The following is a 15,098-nucleotide window of genomic DNA, read 5'->3' as shown; positions in this document are numbered from 1 at the left end:
GATGTACACAGACATTCAACAGCTTTAAAAGCTGTGCATGCTCTCAACATTCATCCCTGTGATTCATCAGTTTGCGTAATGAATCCAGTGCAAATCCGTGGCAATATCTTTGTCATAACAGCTGCTTGTTAAACATTTTAATACCCGCTAAGACAACCGCTCAGGTAAAAGCAGCTGCGGAGCAAACTGACACTTGTTGTGCCTGATTAAGTTTGTTGTGTGAACGCTGAGCACAACAATGCACACGAGCAGCTCAGACTCTCCCAGTCGCTCTGTTCTGCCCTTAAACGCTGGTTTATTGGCAACAGCTGGCAGCTTTCCAAGAAAATATCACGGGCCACCTCCTTATTAGAGAGCCCAATAGGAAAATCTGTCCATCTGTAGTGGATCATCAAATACCAAGATAATGCAAACGACAAGAGAGGGTCAAAACTCAAACCCGCAGCCCTCCTGCAGACTTAATGAGTTTTCTCTTTGTTTGTGTCACTTTCTTCTATTAGCAGCTGCTCAGCCACAAACAGGCCTGAACTTGAATAAAATGATCTGTTATCTGGCATAAGAAATACTAATCTAATAGCTCAAGTTGATTTTATCAGTTATCGGTGAGTAAATGTGGCGCTTTCTAACACATAAATAAGAATAAATGTTTAAATATTTGACATTTGTGAGCATTTCTCTCCAAGCTGGAAAGTCAACACACTTAGTGGACACAATTAGTTTAATAGTTTACCATCTACTTTCTGTGTGACACGCACACAGTTGTTAGCCGTAAAGTACTCTGCGATGGAACCGCGTTAAAAGCACTTTCGGAATACGTTTGACTTGACGTGACCTTCTGAGACCATTAAACTAATTACACTTGTAAAGCTGAACAATCCCGTGGTTCTCTTTCTGTCCCGCTCTCATCCCAGACCTTTTGTGATTTCGGTGCGAAACAGAAGAGGATGTTGCCATAAAAAGTTTCTTGTTTTGATTGCACTGTATTAACGACTTCAGTGTTTGCTAGAATGAAACTGTATCCATTATGTTCTACAAATGTCTGAAATGTGAAATAACTAAAACAAAGGTGTTTGTACCTTTGTGCAGCAGCAGTGGTGAGTTATATTAAAGTTGACACCAATTAGCAAAATTTTTCGTCTGTAAAAGAAGCCTGAGCGTCAACTCTTTGATATGAGGATTTCAAAGCGACACGAGACAACTCGAGCAAATCCCCAGAGAAAGGAAACCACCTGTGATCAAAACTGGAGGTGTGTCATTCCTCCCCAAAAAAGCAAGAAAAATATTCCAAATGTTAAATTTGGAAAATCACAATCTGCAAAGTAAATTACAGTAGCAAACTGGATGAATGTAACAAACCAAATTATGATGGATCCAGGGAGAACATGATCATACCATATCTGAAGTATTCATCAACTACTTACATTAGGTTGACCTGTTTAGATGTACGGCTTGGAATTTAGCAACCATTCTAATTGCATTTGTAAATCTGAACAATACAGTACTCTCATGTCTGTCTTTGAAACGTTAAAGAAAGTAACCTGTCTTTTTGTTTAGTTAGTCTTTATGATTTAAGGTCACACATCACAACATACTTGTATAATAATTGATGTATCTCAATTCAAGGAGTCAGTCTGTGGAACAATCTAGATGATAAAATTGAAAATTCCAAGTCCATTTTTATTTTAAAGATACCTCTAGAAGCTTCATTACTAAAAAAAAAAAAAATATGGCACTGCTGTGTGGCTGTGTGTTTTTGCTGAATCTCTTGAAAGATGGCTGTGTTTTGTTGTATTTGTATTTATGTTGTATTTCTTTTTGGTGAATGAAATGAATGAAAAACGAAACAAAATACATCACTGAGTTCTCTCTACTTCTACCCATGCTTGTGCTGTTTCCATTAGAGGTACAGGACTTCATATTACAATGAAAAATGGTGGTTAAAATACTGAGATTTGCATTGCTTTGATTCTACAAACAATAATTTGCCTCAATGCTTATGAAGACAATAGTTTATACCACTGAATTATAGCCATTTTTTGTAAGATCACTGTAACAAAACCTCAAACTAATATACACAGTATTGCTGCTGTAAATACGGACTACATTGCACATCTGTTTCTACATTGTAAGAAAAATGGAACGAGTTGGTTTTCGACCTCGAAAGATTAGTGGCTTCATTGACAATGAAAACACAGAGTCATGCCAGCCTTATCCTTGAAGAGTTTTTTTGGGACATAGTGGCAACATTTAGACAAAACCACTCATGCCAAAATAGTATGATACCTTCAGCACACCTTAACTGTCAATGGAAACAAGCTACAAATTTGAAAATTCCACAACGACGTGGATTCTAAGGCTCCCTGCTGAGCTAAATGTCACGGTGTATATTTTTAGGAGCAGAGGTGAGGGGCTTAGCGGTGGAGGGCTGCAGGCGTTGTGAGCTGACACCCCACATTAGCCTCAGGCTCACAGAGGCAGCCAATTCAGAGAAAATAGATAGTCAGCTTCCATTTGCTCACTTAACCAGTTCCGAATAAAAGAGGCAATCTCACAGGAAAATAACAAGCATGCAGTCTGCCGGATGTTCAGGACAGACAGCAGCATGTGTAGAAAAGTCTGGAGTTTTTTTGCTCTCTTTCTCTTTCGTAATGTAGCGGCGCGACCATGTCTGGCTGTCGGCTGACATCCCTTTGAACCCCTGTCCTGTGGGGTTGCTCACGCCAAAAAAAAGGGTCTTCCATATCTAACTCCGAGCACCGTTTTGGCCTGCGGTGGAGCTTCAAAAGCTTCAAAGCGCCGGAGTGACTTCTGACCCAGCCGAGCATGATCTTGGGATATGTGACAGGCCCGGCGGAGGAAGTGTCGTACCGCAGGGATCACATCTAAGCGCGTCGGGTCTGGCAGAGGTGTGGGACAGTGGACGCGTGACGTGTGTGACCCGACTGCAAAGTTGGAGCGTGTACTGTTTGCAAGCCTAATTACCCACAGGAAGATACAACATGCTAACAACTGGTCGCAGACCCCAAAGACAGATTCTGACATTTCTGAGAAGGTCAAAGTTAATTACCGAGTGTGACTTTACTCACGAGGAGGGAACAAGAGGAGACTGTTTGTGTTGAAAAATGCCTCCAAATATGAATAAGAAGGTTACAAACCTGATGTCACCGAGTTACATGCCGACACACGACGATCAATCCCAGAATATCACCCAAATCAGTGATTACCGGTGTTAAAAATCACTGATGTGGAGCATGACATCAACGACGGTGCGGATGATTAGTCAATTAGTCGAATGACAGGAACGGTGATTTACAACAGTTCTGATAATCAGTTACATTTCTAAGCAAGCAGAGCAAACATTCACGAGTTTCTTCTCATCACATCTGAGAATTTGTGGGTTTTCTCTCAATGTATATAAATGTATGTAAATTTTATATCAATAACAAGAACGTATTTTGAAGGCATCTGCTGGGGCAAGCTTTTCAGATTTTCTCAGTTTTTTGGAATTTTTTAGACTCAGACATGATTGAATTAATAGAAAATCAACTACTACACATTCGTGATAGAAAATTACATCGACCATTCATGATTGCTTTCATAATCAATTAATCTGTGAAATACTTTTTTTGATTAATAAAGTATTTGTGATGCCAAATGTCAAAAGAATGATGGGATTCTTTTTAAACCCAAGGTGACATCTTCAAATGCCTTCTTTTGATCACAAAAAGATATTGAATTCATGATGATAAGAAACAGGTTAAGCTGCAAGAAGCAAGAAATAGTAAGTGTAATTTTTTTTAGCACAAATGAGCAGTATTCTGAGTAAAGCAAAGAAAGATTAAATATGAGAGACCAAAATGAACTCCAAGCAGCCTGAAGGAAACACGATCAACTGTTCCTGCTTCCAAAACAGGAGATAGAGAGTAAAGATAGTATCACTATTACGTCCCCTTCAGACCCCCCCATCACAGGATATAAACTATTAAGAACTGACGGGATAAATGATTGAGAGCTCCATTTGGATGGCTCCATTTTTCCTTTGAATAATAAAAAAAAAAAAAAACGACGCTGACATCATGACTTATACATACGAGTTTTGCGCGCAGAGTCCTCCACAAATAGCGAAGAGATGTCCTCGTCCACGCCGGCCTCATTTCTGGCGATGCAGGTGTAGGCGCCGGTGTCTTCAAAGTGCACGTTGCTGATGTGCACCTCGCTTCCATTAGCTTTGAGGAACGAGAGAGGGAAACGACACAAAAAAAAGACAGTTTGCCTTCCAGAAAGAGATAAAAGTGACTTCCACGCTGCCATCTTTTTCTACCATTACATAATAGTTCTCTAATAAGTTAGGAAGAAGGGTGAAAGGTTTGTTTCAGGGAGGATTCAAAAAGGTAGGAGTTCAAAGAAAGAACATGGTGCACGCTGTGTTTCTGTGAGCAGTGGGACAGGTTTCTGGTTTAGAGGTTTTGTAGACAACCTGAAAGGGAATGCATTTGTTTTCACTGTTTATTATAAGAAACTTGAAAACTTTGCTTCTGAGCGTTTGATGCTGAGGTTGAACAAAACACTCGGTGGTTCACAATATTGACATTGTGAGTCTCTTGATGCCATAATTTGGAGTCACGTCTCAGTTTCAAGACGACATCAGAATAGTTTCAACAACCCAAACAATGGCATCTACCCAAGTTTAACCAACCAATCCGCTAACAGGCCTGTAGCGGATACGAAATAACCAGGATATCAGAATATGAGAAATACACCCATTAATGTACCTATGGTCTTTTACACACACATATTTTATGCATGCAAAGTCAATTATTATGAGCAGAAGCATTATTAATAAGAGTGACAGGTGTCATGATCGCACATTGGCAGAAAAGTGACATTTAGTGGTAATAGTAGCAATTGTAAGAGCAAGTGTAGCAGTAAAAGTGATAAATAAAATAATATCAGAAGCAGTGATCGACCATTTATCAGCTTATTCAGTTATTGAATCTAAAAGTCATTTAATGTGTCGTGTTTCAGATTATCAGTATGAATGTTTTTGGTAAGCAGTTGCCTCTTTTTATTTGCAGTCACCTCATTGCCTCCCACAGCACCATCTGATCCGCTGTCTTTTAATAAATGTGTAAAACTAATTAAAAAAAGAGTATTTCAACAAAATTCTGTGTTGGAGTTTGTGTTACTCTAGATCTGAACACCAAGATTTCCATTTTTGCATCAGTGAAAATGGAAATCAAATGAGCATTGGTTCCACCTATTAGTTACTAATTAAGACTGACCTTGAACAAAATAAATAAAGCACATCACAAAATGTCAGTAATAGTGGCAATAAAAATACAGAACAGGTGCATGCAGTAATCAGTGAGCTCGGGTCTCCTCTCTACCTTGCAGGGTGAGCTGTTTGGACAGCTTGGTGGTGATGTCCATGCCGTTCTTCAGCCAGGCCAGCTGTGGACTGGGGATGCCCTCAGCGTGGCAGCGCAGGCTGGCCGTGACACCCGGCTCTCTGGCTTGGCTCTCTGGGTAAACTCGGATGACTGGAGGAACTGGAAGTTGGTGCAAAAGACAGGTGAGAAGGAGAAATGAATAAAAGTTGCACCGTCTCACGCGGTTGTTTACACTAGTATCATTTGAAGCATTAGGCAAACTTATTGAACCAGACGTTTTAAGCGAAGCTGCCAAGACCTGAACTTAAGGGTTTGCATTAGCATACACTATCAATAGGATCAAGTGTATTTGCAGCATTGCTGAATGTCTTCAGATAAGGTTAATGTGCTCCATGAAGCCAAACAAATCAGATAGATAAATAAAGGAGAGAACCTCTGTTCGGACACTATTGATTTCGCTTGGTAGCCATTGATTTTCTGTAACCTTTTGTCAAGGAGGAGATGAGAGGATGGAAGCAGAGAAAGCAAAATATGTGAGGAAAGAAAAAAACACAAAGTAAATGTCACTTTTGTCCTCAAAGTGTTCCAAAAGCTGACTTTACACATTTTTGTACATTGTGCCATTGTGTCCTGCTGCAGCTTCACTTGTTTATCCTGCCCTAGAGCAAAACACAAACAACAATAAGTATCCTAAACATTGCACTGCCAAGAACCATACATTAACATAACTCAATATAGCATAAAAATGCATTAATCATATCTATTCATGTACTAACCTGTTAAGAGTCTCACTGCACATAATATTTTTTTAAAAATGAATTTGAACAGTCCTTTAAAGGAGGAAGTCTTGTCTGAATAGCACAACAGTGACAAAATCTCGAAACCATCTCTCCAGAGACTCTCTCACTGAAACGGTGAGTAAAATTTGGACAGCAACAATGAACTGTTTACAGAGCGACTGTAAAAAACACGCGTGAATCATTCCACAACAACCTGTCACATATAAGGATGACAACCTGGCAGCAGTTTTAAGTGGGGACATCAAATTTCTCTATCTCGCCATCTTGTTTTGAGCAATCCCCTCTGAGCCTCTGTGGCCCAAATCAGTGTCCTCTTTTTTTTTTATTTTTCCCCTCTCTCTTTTCTGAAACAGACTTCAGAGACACAAGCGGAGGATGGAAGCGAGAGTCTTGGCAGAAGCAGAGAAGGCAGACGTGCTGTAGAGACCATTTCCTGTGGGCACTGAGTTAGAGGAAGTCTTTACTCAGCCAGGTGAGTGAAAGGACTGAAGATTGCTGCCACGGCCATCTGGTAACCACAACACTCCCGGGCTTTGGAGCTCACGTCAACCTCACTGCCAACACACTGTCCACAGTGGGCCACAAGGGTTCTTATGGCACTCGGGTTACTTTACCAATCACAGCCACACAGACACTCCGGTTATGCCGATGACTCTCAGCAATAACGAAGCTGAATGAATAGAGCCCACGGAGACAATTATCTTGGACAATGTTTTGTGTGAAGATTATTGCTCTCACAAACTCTCATACAGACAGTCAAAAGCTCTGTCCCCTTTTCTTGGCACGTTTTACCATCTTGTTTTTCTCCTTTTGTGTTGTGTATTTACTGCAAATCACTTTGTGAGTGCCTCGTTTGTTGAAATTGCTCCGTACACGCATGCCGCTAAAAATGGAGGCTTGATTCCGAAGCTGCAGCCGTATATCAATCTGCCTGAGAGCACAAACAATAAAGCCAGCGCTCTAAGTAGGCACAAAGCTTTCGAGCAGTGTGCACATGAAGTGATGTGTGCTGTGACTTAACCGAAGTTACCATCCTGGAAAAGTTATCTGAATCTCCTGTCCTGTTTACAAGCACACTAATACCCTGGTGACTATTGACTTTTTGAAATGTTATGATGTTTGCATCATATCTGATTTCAGAAATGTGGATAAGCTTTGCCCATTAGAGAAACATATGATGAGAATTTAACAAATTTTGAAATTGGGTTGCATCCCCCATACAAGGAGAAACCTCACAGATACTCTTCTGTCTAATCTCAGACACAACAAGAGTTGAAAAATAATGGTTCCTCACATACTAGAGGCTATTATTAGGATTGTAATGCCAGAAGGACCAGTCAGAGAGTCATTTTAATATCAGGATGTGTATGTTAGCCCTAAAGGCTAGCATGTTTACGACTGCAGCTCCAGGAGGCAGCGTGATAATCATGAGCATCCAGACTTGTAAATATCAAACATGTGTGACATTATCATGGCTGCCGTGATCAGTCTGCCAGCAGATTGGGAGGTTTAAGACTGAATCTGTACACATATATACCAAATAATGTAGATCCAACATAAGGTCAGACTAAATCCCGGATCAGATTTGTCTTCTGATTGCCAGCAGGATGGTAAATTGGTATGCTAGGCTGTATTGAACTGGGACTGGTAATACAGAATGTTTGCGTCGGCTCGATAGAGAGAAAAAAAATCAGCAGCAACTATTTGATTCTTTCTTTTTCTAGCAATAATTCCAAATAGCGGCAGAACGTCGTGTTTCTTGCTCATGAATTCCTTTTGGGTTTGGACTTTTGGTTCGACAGAGATAATGCCGTGACTTAAACTGTCTGAAACATTTTTCATTCTTTTCTATCATTTTGTAGACAGAACAAAAAACTCATGACCGCTGAAGTTATCCGCACATCAAATGATGATAAAGTTCAGCGGAAGACAAACTGTATCGTTCTCCTCTTCCATTACTGATTAGACGGAGAAGCTGAATCCACACAGCCTGATTGATCATCAGCTGTTAGAGTAAATTGGTCAGGAAAGTAATGGCAGAATTTCTGAATGTCTGAAGTTTAAAACGTGCTTTTTAGCAGACAAAAGGAAAACCTGGATAATTGGAATCAAGACAGGAATATGAATAACCAGATTTCTTTATGCTCAGAGTAAATGTCATCCCAAATGTGAACAAAAGTAGGATATTAAAGAACACCTAAACGGAGTTGTTAAGGAGTTAGACATGACAATCTGTTTGGGAAAAAAACGGAATTGAGCCTCGTATTGTAAATTTACAGAGATCTCCTTTAATACATCAAACAGATAAACCGTGGCGATGTCGAAGATTTAAGATATGAAGTGTAGAACTGGATTAGAGATGTATTTACTTATCAGAGGCTGAGTGGCAGGATGTGTGTGTCGGTGTGAAGTGAAGATTTCGGGGTCACGACAAACATGGCACGTACCTTTGTTTCTGGCACACAACAACAGCCTATTAATCACCAGCCGTATGGCACGAGCATGGATCGACCAGCTTCCCTCGAGCATCCCATTAATAAAAACCTCTCAGGCAATCTCACAAAGTTGGAATAATTAGTGTGTTGGAATTGAAACAAAATAGATCCTCGAGCCTTTTGTTTTTAATTTAGAAAAAATCTCAATCAGAAAACCTTTATTAAACCCTCCAGAGAGTTTTTTTTTCCCCCTCAAGAATCACATCTAGTGATGCAGCGGTCAGGTAGAGTTAACGTCAGGTTAGTGCAGGACATTCTCTTAAGCAATCATCATTTCATCACTACTGCCGTATAAAAGTACACAAAAGAAGGAGGAATGTGAATGAAGTTTTTTCTGGCTCTAAATTTGTTTACATTTTTATCGCTGCATTTTCACGAGTGTAATTCTTGAATGTTTTGCCACTTGCTGCTTCCAGATCGCTGATTATTGTTTAACCGAATAATCCGCTGAATATTACTGTCAGATATGCTTTAATTGCATCACAGATAGATTCAAATATACTGAGTTATAAAGCTGTATTCCTGCCTTAGCCACTACAGCCTATTTAAACTCCAACTGGTCCAGACTGCTGCAGCAAGACCGCGCTCTCAATCCAATAAAAGAATCCACATAACAACACATTTTGACACACCTACGCTGGTTACCTCTACGTTGTAGTATGGAAATTTTATGATTTATTTTATTATATACCTCTGAAATGCAAATCTCTTGTGGGACTGTACGCAGTGCAAGATCCTCCGGCAAATATTTCTTATAAGATCTGTAATTCCTTTGACCTTTGAGACCGAACCTTTAGAGTCAGATTCTTAGATTTAAGCAGACTAGCTGTTTCTTCCTCTTTTTAAATCTCAGTTAGAAAGTCATTTGCTTCAGAATTATTTGTATATATTCTTTTTGCTTTGTGTTTTAATGCTGTTATAGTGTTGCTGCACTTCCACACATTTTGACATCATTTCTGCTATAATTTAGTCTGCTATAATACTCTTTGGGTGGTGAAATAGAATCACATTGAATTGGTGTGTAAAAACATGTATAGTTTGCTTGCATGGATTTCTTTTTGCATGCATACGTGGGATTTCAAAGATGTCAAGCATCTTTCTGCTTTTTAAACCTTCAAACTGTGTCTGAAAACAGGTGCTGAAAAGGATGGCAGGTGGTGATCTTTTGTTACGGCCGACACAGTGTATAGAAATATCCTCTGATGCTCTTCAGGCCGACAGAAAATAGATGGCGTGAGATTGAGCTCACATCTCATCTCATGCGGTTTTTGGGTAAATTGCCTGTGTGATTTCAGACGGTGGAACTGGTTGGTGCTGTCTTTTAAAGGTCTCTGAGCCATGATACAATCGCAGCCGCTAACGCCACTATAGGAGTCAGACAGGCGACGGTAAAAGTGCGAGCGCGTCGTGTAGGGGTGTAATTACAGAGCAGGTAAGAGCAGGGCTAATCACTGCTCTGGATGGCAGCGACTGGCTCAGGCAGAGCAGAAGCTGCATTTGAAACCTCTGTGGGCTTCATGGACCCGGTTCAACCAAACATCTGTGATGGGAGGGGTCCACTGGCTGCCAAAGCTTTAATAACCCAGCCTAGTTTCCTGAAACTGGTTTCTGTGCAGGTATTCACCCTAGATCAGCACAGCGTTAATACGCAATGAACTATTTTAGGGAAAAATCACCATGATGTTTTCATGAAAAGTGGGAATACTTAGAAAGCAGAGTGGATTTTTCCAGTGATTCTAAGTAATCAAAGGGTTAGTAAGAAGTAATATTATGGACTACATTAAAATTAACAAATTCAAATGTGTTCATTTGTTTAGAATTTAAATCAAATAAAAAAAAACTCTAAAAGATGTTTTTCAGGCCAAGAAACCTCAAAGATTCTATTAGGAAGATGACAGGAATGTCATTGTCAAGCAAATAGTATTCTAAAATCCTCGCCTATTAAGCCATATCCCAAAAAACAAAGTCCTTACAAGTACGATCATTATCGGCCAATACGAGATGTATTTGTTATTTGTGGAAAACAATGTGGTTCAGAAGCTCAATAAACCGACTGGAGACTTACAGGATCCCTTCAAATGTGCTCGCAACAAAGGTCTCAGTACAGAAAATGCAGTAGTTACATGTTGTGCATATTATTTCCAAACATTTCCAGAAACCCTAGAACACATGACAGGGCCCTTTTCCTGGACTTCTCATTAGCATTTAATACAATACTGTGCAGCGTGTGCAATAATATGCTTTCTCCTCCAAACAGACGTAGGAGCGCCTCAAGGCTGCATTAGTTCACCTTTGTTATTTACTTTGTTCAGCGCTGATTGCATCACCAGTATGCCCAATCAGTTTGTCTTAAAACACTCTAATGATTCCACCTCTCTGTCCCCGCTGACTGCCGTGGATGACCCCGGTCTGCAGCAGGGTAAACTAAGTGGTTAATTTAATGGTGTGACAAAAATGCTCTTGTTATTAATGCAAAAAAGAGAGAGGAAATTACTTTCAGTCCCTCCGATTATTTGTTAGCTGCAGTGACAATTCAGAATGCAGACATAAAACAAGTCGGCGCTTGTAAGGATTACAATGTTGTTGTGATAGATATATAGACTTTATATGTAAGAAGATAAGTATTTCAGTTCTTCTTACACCTTTTGAAGCTAAAAAGCCTGATTTGTCGTTTATAAATCCCTGATTCAGAGTGTCGTGCTGTGTTGCAGTACAGCTGGTTTGCCAGTCCATCATTGAAACTTTAAACCAAACTGTATCATCACATTTGTATTTGTACAAGAGATGCATTTGGTCAAACTTTTGAACACTCACAAAGAGCATCACTTATTTTCTCATGTCTTAAACCAAGAGTATCAACTTCTGCTTTAAAGTTAAAATCTCTTAGTTAGACTTATAAGGCTCTTTTATACATCAGCCCATTCTGCTGCTTAACCAGGATCAGTGTGTTGTCAGAGGAGAGTTAAGACTATGTTGTGTTTGTAAGTCCGTAAAGCCTTTCTTTGTATGAACTGTTAGTAATTATGCGTTTACCTCTTCGACAAAGGCGGCCTTAAGGATGCAAAATGCATTTCAGTGTAAACTGACAGTAAAAGTGTAACGAATCGTATCATATGCCCAGAAATATGATGCCAGATGTTCAAAATTCCTTTTTTCGGAGCATTATTATAAAAACATGTTGTCCATATAGGCTTAAAGAGCGTGTCCAGTGTAATTGACATGTCCATATGGCATTTTCTTTACATGCTAGAAGACAGTCAACATCGTGGCTGAGCATTTCCACCTTAAAACTGCAGCAGCAAAAGCATGGAACTGTGTTGGATTTAAAGCATTTATGGAATGCATTATTTTAATGAAATACATTTAAAAAGTGTCAAATTTTGATAAAGAGATGAATGTTTACAAATTTAAAAAAGAGACTTCAACAGCTGATATTTAACATTCATTCTTGGCTTTTGAAGTCTTGACCTTGTGTTGACTGCTTTGTCTACTTTTAAAAGGATTTTTGAATTTGAAAGTGCATTTGCTAAGATGTCTGGTATTTAAAGAGTTTTAATGTTGTATGGGACCTCACATTGTGGTGTTTGAACTCTCACGGCGTCTTTGCGATGAAAGGAGAACATCAGTGAGAATAAGCGCTTGATTTCTTCCTTTAATAACGACTGCTTAGCAAAGGAGCACTTCACATCTCACCTCATTCCTGAGATAATATCCAGCAAGCAGTGTAGACACAACCTTGTACTCTTACAGGTTTTTCACGCTAATATCCACTTTATCTACCGTGACTGTTGTCTGTCACTTAGAAGCCTTGACTGCTACTCAGTAAGTTACAATTAAAGCATAGAAGGCTGAAACTGGTGTAGGAGGAGAAATGTTCTATCAATGTTGCTGCAGTTCCCACCGGCTCCCCACAGAGCTCAGTAAAGGTCATTCCTTAGTTAAAGGCCCATTATTTGAGCTCATGTCACTGCTTTCCTTCTGTGAGTGTGAATGCAGGAGAGAAAGTCCATCCTGCTGTAGACGTCTATTGATGCTATTGGAGTCCAAACTGATAGAGATCGATAAAGTGCCATAAATTATTTAACTTCCCTCTAAGGCAGAATCAAAGAATTAAAATATGGAAAGCCAGTAGTGTGAATCTATTTAATTAGGGGGAAAAAAGAGAAAGGTCTGCAAAGCTTTGATTGAGTACAAATTAAAATGTGGAGTTAGAATAATGCTTAATGTATGTAACTGCTTACATGCATTGATGTATGCATTTGCATCTAAAACAAACGTAGCTGATACTATCAAGAGAATTGGGATAATTGTTGTTGGTTTCAGAAAAAACAGTGTTTGCAACTAACAGCAGTTAACTGCAGATTAGTATTTTTAATATATGAGCTGCATTAATGCAACAGCACGGATGTCCGCGTTCTATCATAAACATGGATGTCAGCGTTTACTATACAGCTGTATCTAAACGTGGACGTCCGCGCTGCATCGTGCATACATAATACATGCACGATGCAGCGCCGACCTTCGTCCATGTTCCGCGCTCCGGTCGGAAGGGAATTTCTGTTGCATTGCACGCTCACTTCCGCTTTTGATGACATATCATGCTGAGACGACTCGTCGACGCGTCGTTAGGTGCAGCCCTAAAATAAAACCACATATGTTCACAGTTTTTCCTCTGGCCAGAAAACTATTGCTATGCGCTGTGCCTCATTATCTGCGTGTATTTTCTATCTCAACACTGATTGTTTAATAAATATAAACTGCAAAAACTGAAACCAGGAAACAAAAAAAGGGCATAAGCAGGTTTAAGATTCTGGCTTCTATATGACCATTAAAGGCAGGTGGACATGCCTCCAAATAACAGTGAAACAGACGTCACAGCATCACCATCTTCCGTAATGTGACACATTTCAGAATACAGCAGAATTTGGTAGATTGGGTGTAGCTACAAGAGTTTAGTTACTACTGGATAAAACTTGTTGTTGCTTCATTGTTATGGAGCGATAATGAGCAGTGGAGTAACTGACCTCCACTCACACCTCCTTCATACCTGGCTGTTAGATCAGGAAAGCGGAATTAATTACAGGGCTCTAAATGCATTTTGTATTGGGCCAGAACCAAGAGATCCCTGAATATTTAACGCAGGGACACAGGTTTAGGACACACATTAGTATTTTTTTATATTATGTTTTAATATTCTGTTTTGTTTAGGCAGTTTTAAAGCTTCAAGGAGTTAAAGTTGTTTACACGATGTTGACAGCACTGGGTGTTGCCGTGCGCTGATATTCAATCTTAGAAGTGACACAACTTGTTGTTGTTTGAGGAAAAGACAAAACATTAAAAAGACATTAAGTTAGAGAAGCCACCTGTCACCTGTCGGAGCTCGTCTCTTGTGGAAGCCATCTTGTTCTGGTGCTCAAAGATGGAGCACAAATCAAAAGCAACTCTGTTTTGTGGTAAACAAGTAGAGGGAGTCAAAGGTTTGTGATGGAAATCTAAATAATTAAGATAAACACTGCAGAAAAGGACAATTTTTTCATTTCACAGTCTTGATGACCAATTGTGGAGCTAAGAATGTTGAGAAAATCATGTGTATTTGCAGTTACTTCGTCATCAACAACATTTAAGAGTTATTCCTGACTCTGATGCCTCATATATTCTTAGATGCATCAACAGTGTTACTTAACTGTTAGCAGTACGGAGGATAATGATCAGGATTGTTTTGTTTTTTTGTTTTTTTAATTTTGGTTATACTCTTGAGACAATCTGACTTAATTAATATTTAGTATATACCAATACCCAATTCCATTATGCTAGTACACACATAGTACACACTCCACATACTGTAGATTAGCTGTAGTACCTGGTTGTGCCTTGCAGTACAATTTACCATTAAATACTATGGTTACCAAACAGAGAGCACTGTGGAAGTTGAGCTGGTAAAGGGGCACCATGATAAATACTTCCATAAGGCTTCTTGACTTCATCTCGCTGATAAATGTTAATTTAAGCTGGGATAAACTACAACAACATTACTTTATCCCAGGGAGTATCTGACAAATTGGGCAGAGGTTGATGCAGATTTTGATCAGTTAGAAATTCTCCAGTGGGCTTGGGACATTCCTACTTAGGAGTAACTCAACAACTTTTGCCCATTTGTTTTTAATTTTTCCATTTTGAGGCGGGTGCTTATTTTGGAGACCAAAAATAACTGGTGTCTTATCATGTTCAGCTTACTTTTCATCCTCATAAAAGATAAAATGAATGCATGGATGAACCTTTTGCCTACTGTATTGCCTCAAAACATGAAAAAATAGTCTGTCTTCTCTTTCGGTGAAGATTGGCATGTTTCACCAAGTCTCTGCAGTATCTCAGCAGGAAAAGTGCTAACTGTTCCTTTTGAAAGTACCTCGCTT

The 15,098-nt window shown here is 39.5% G+C and overlaps 1 protein-coding gene across 2 annotated transcripts in view; it reads right to left on the bottom strand.

Moving 5' to 3' along the window:
- The window catches only part of fstl5 (follistatin-like 5), a 195,700-nt gene that overhangs the window by 38,291 nt on the left and 142,311 nt on the right, over positions 1-15,098 (bottom strand). For both annotated transcript variants that reach the window (XM_022202159.2, XM_022202161.2), the window contains 2 exons: positions 5,388-5,549; positions 4,092-4,226 (listed from right to left, as the gene is read on the bottom strand). In XM_022202159.2, coding sequence (XP_022057851.1) covers positions 4,092-4,226; positions 5,388-5,549 — 297 coding nt within the window. The remainder of the gene's footprint in view (positions 1-4,091; positions 4,227-5,387; positions 5,550-15,098) is intronic.

Source organism: Acanthochromis polyacanthus, chromosome 10 (genome assembly GCF_021347895.1).
Source record: "Acanthochromis polyacanthus isolate Apoly-LR-REF ecotype Palm Island chromosome 10, KAUST_Apoly_ChrSc, whole genome shotgun sequence".
NCBI lineage: Eukaryota > Metazoa > Chordata > Actinopteri > Pomacentridae > Acanthochromis > Acanthochromis polyacanthus.
This window is presented reverse-complemented; position numbering and strand designations above follow the sequence as displayed.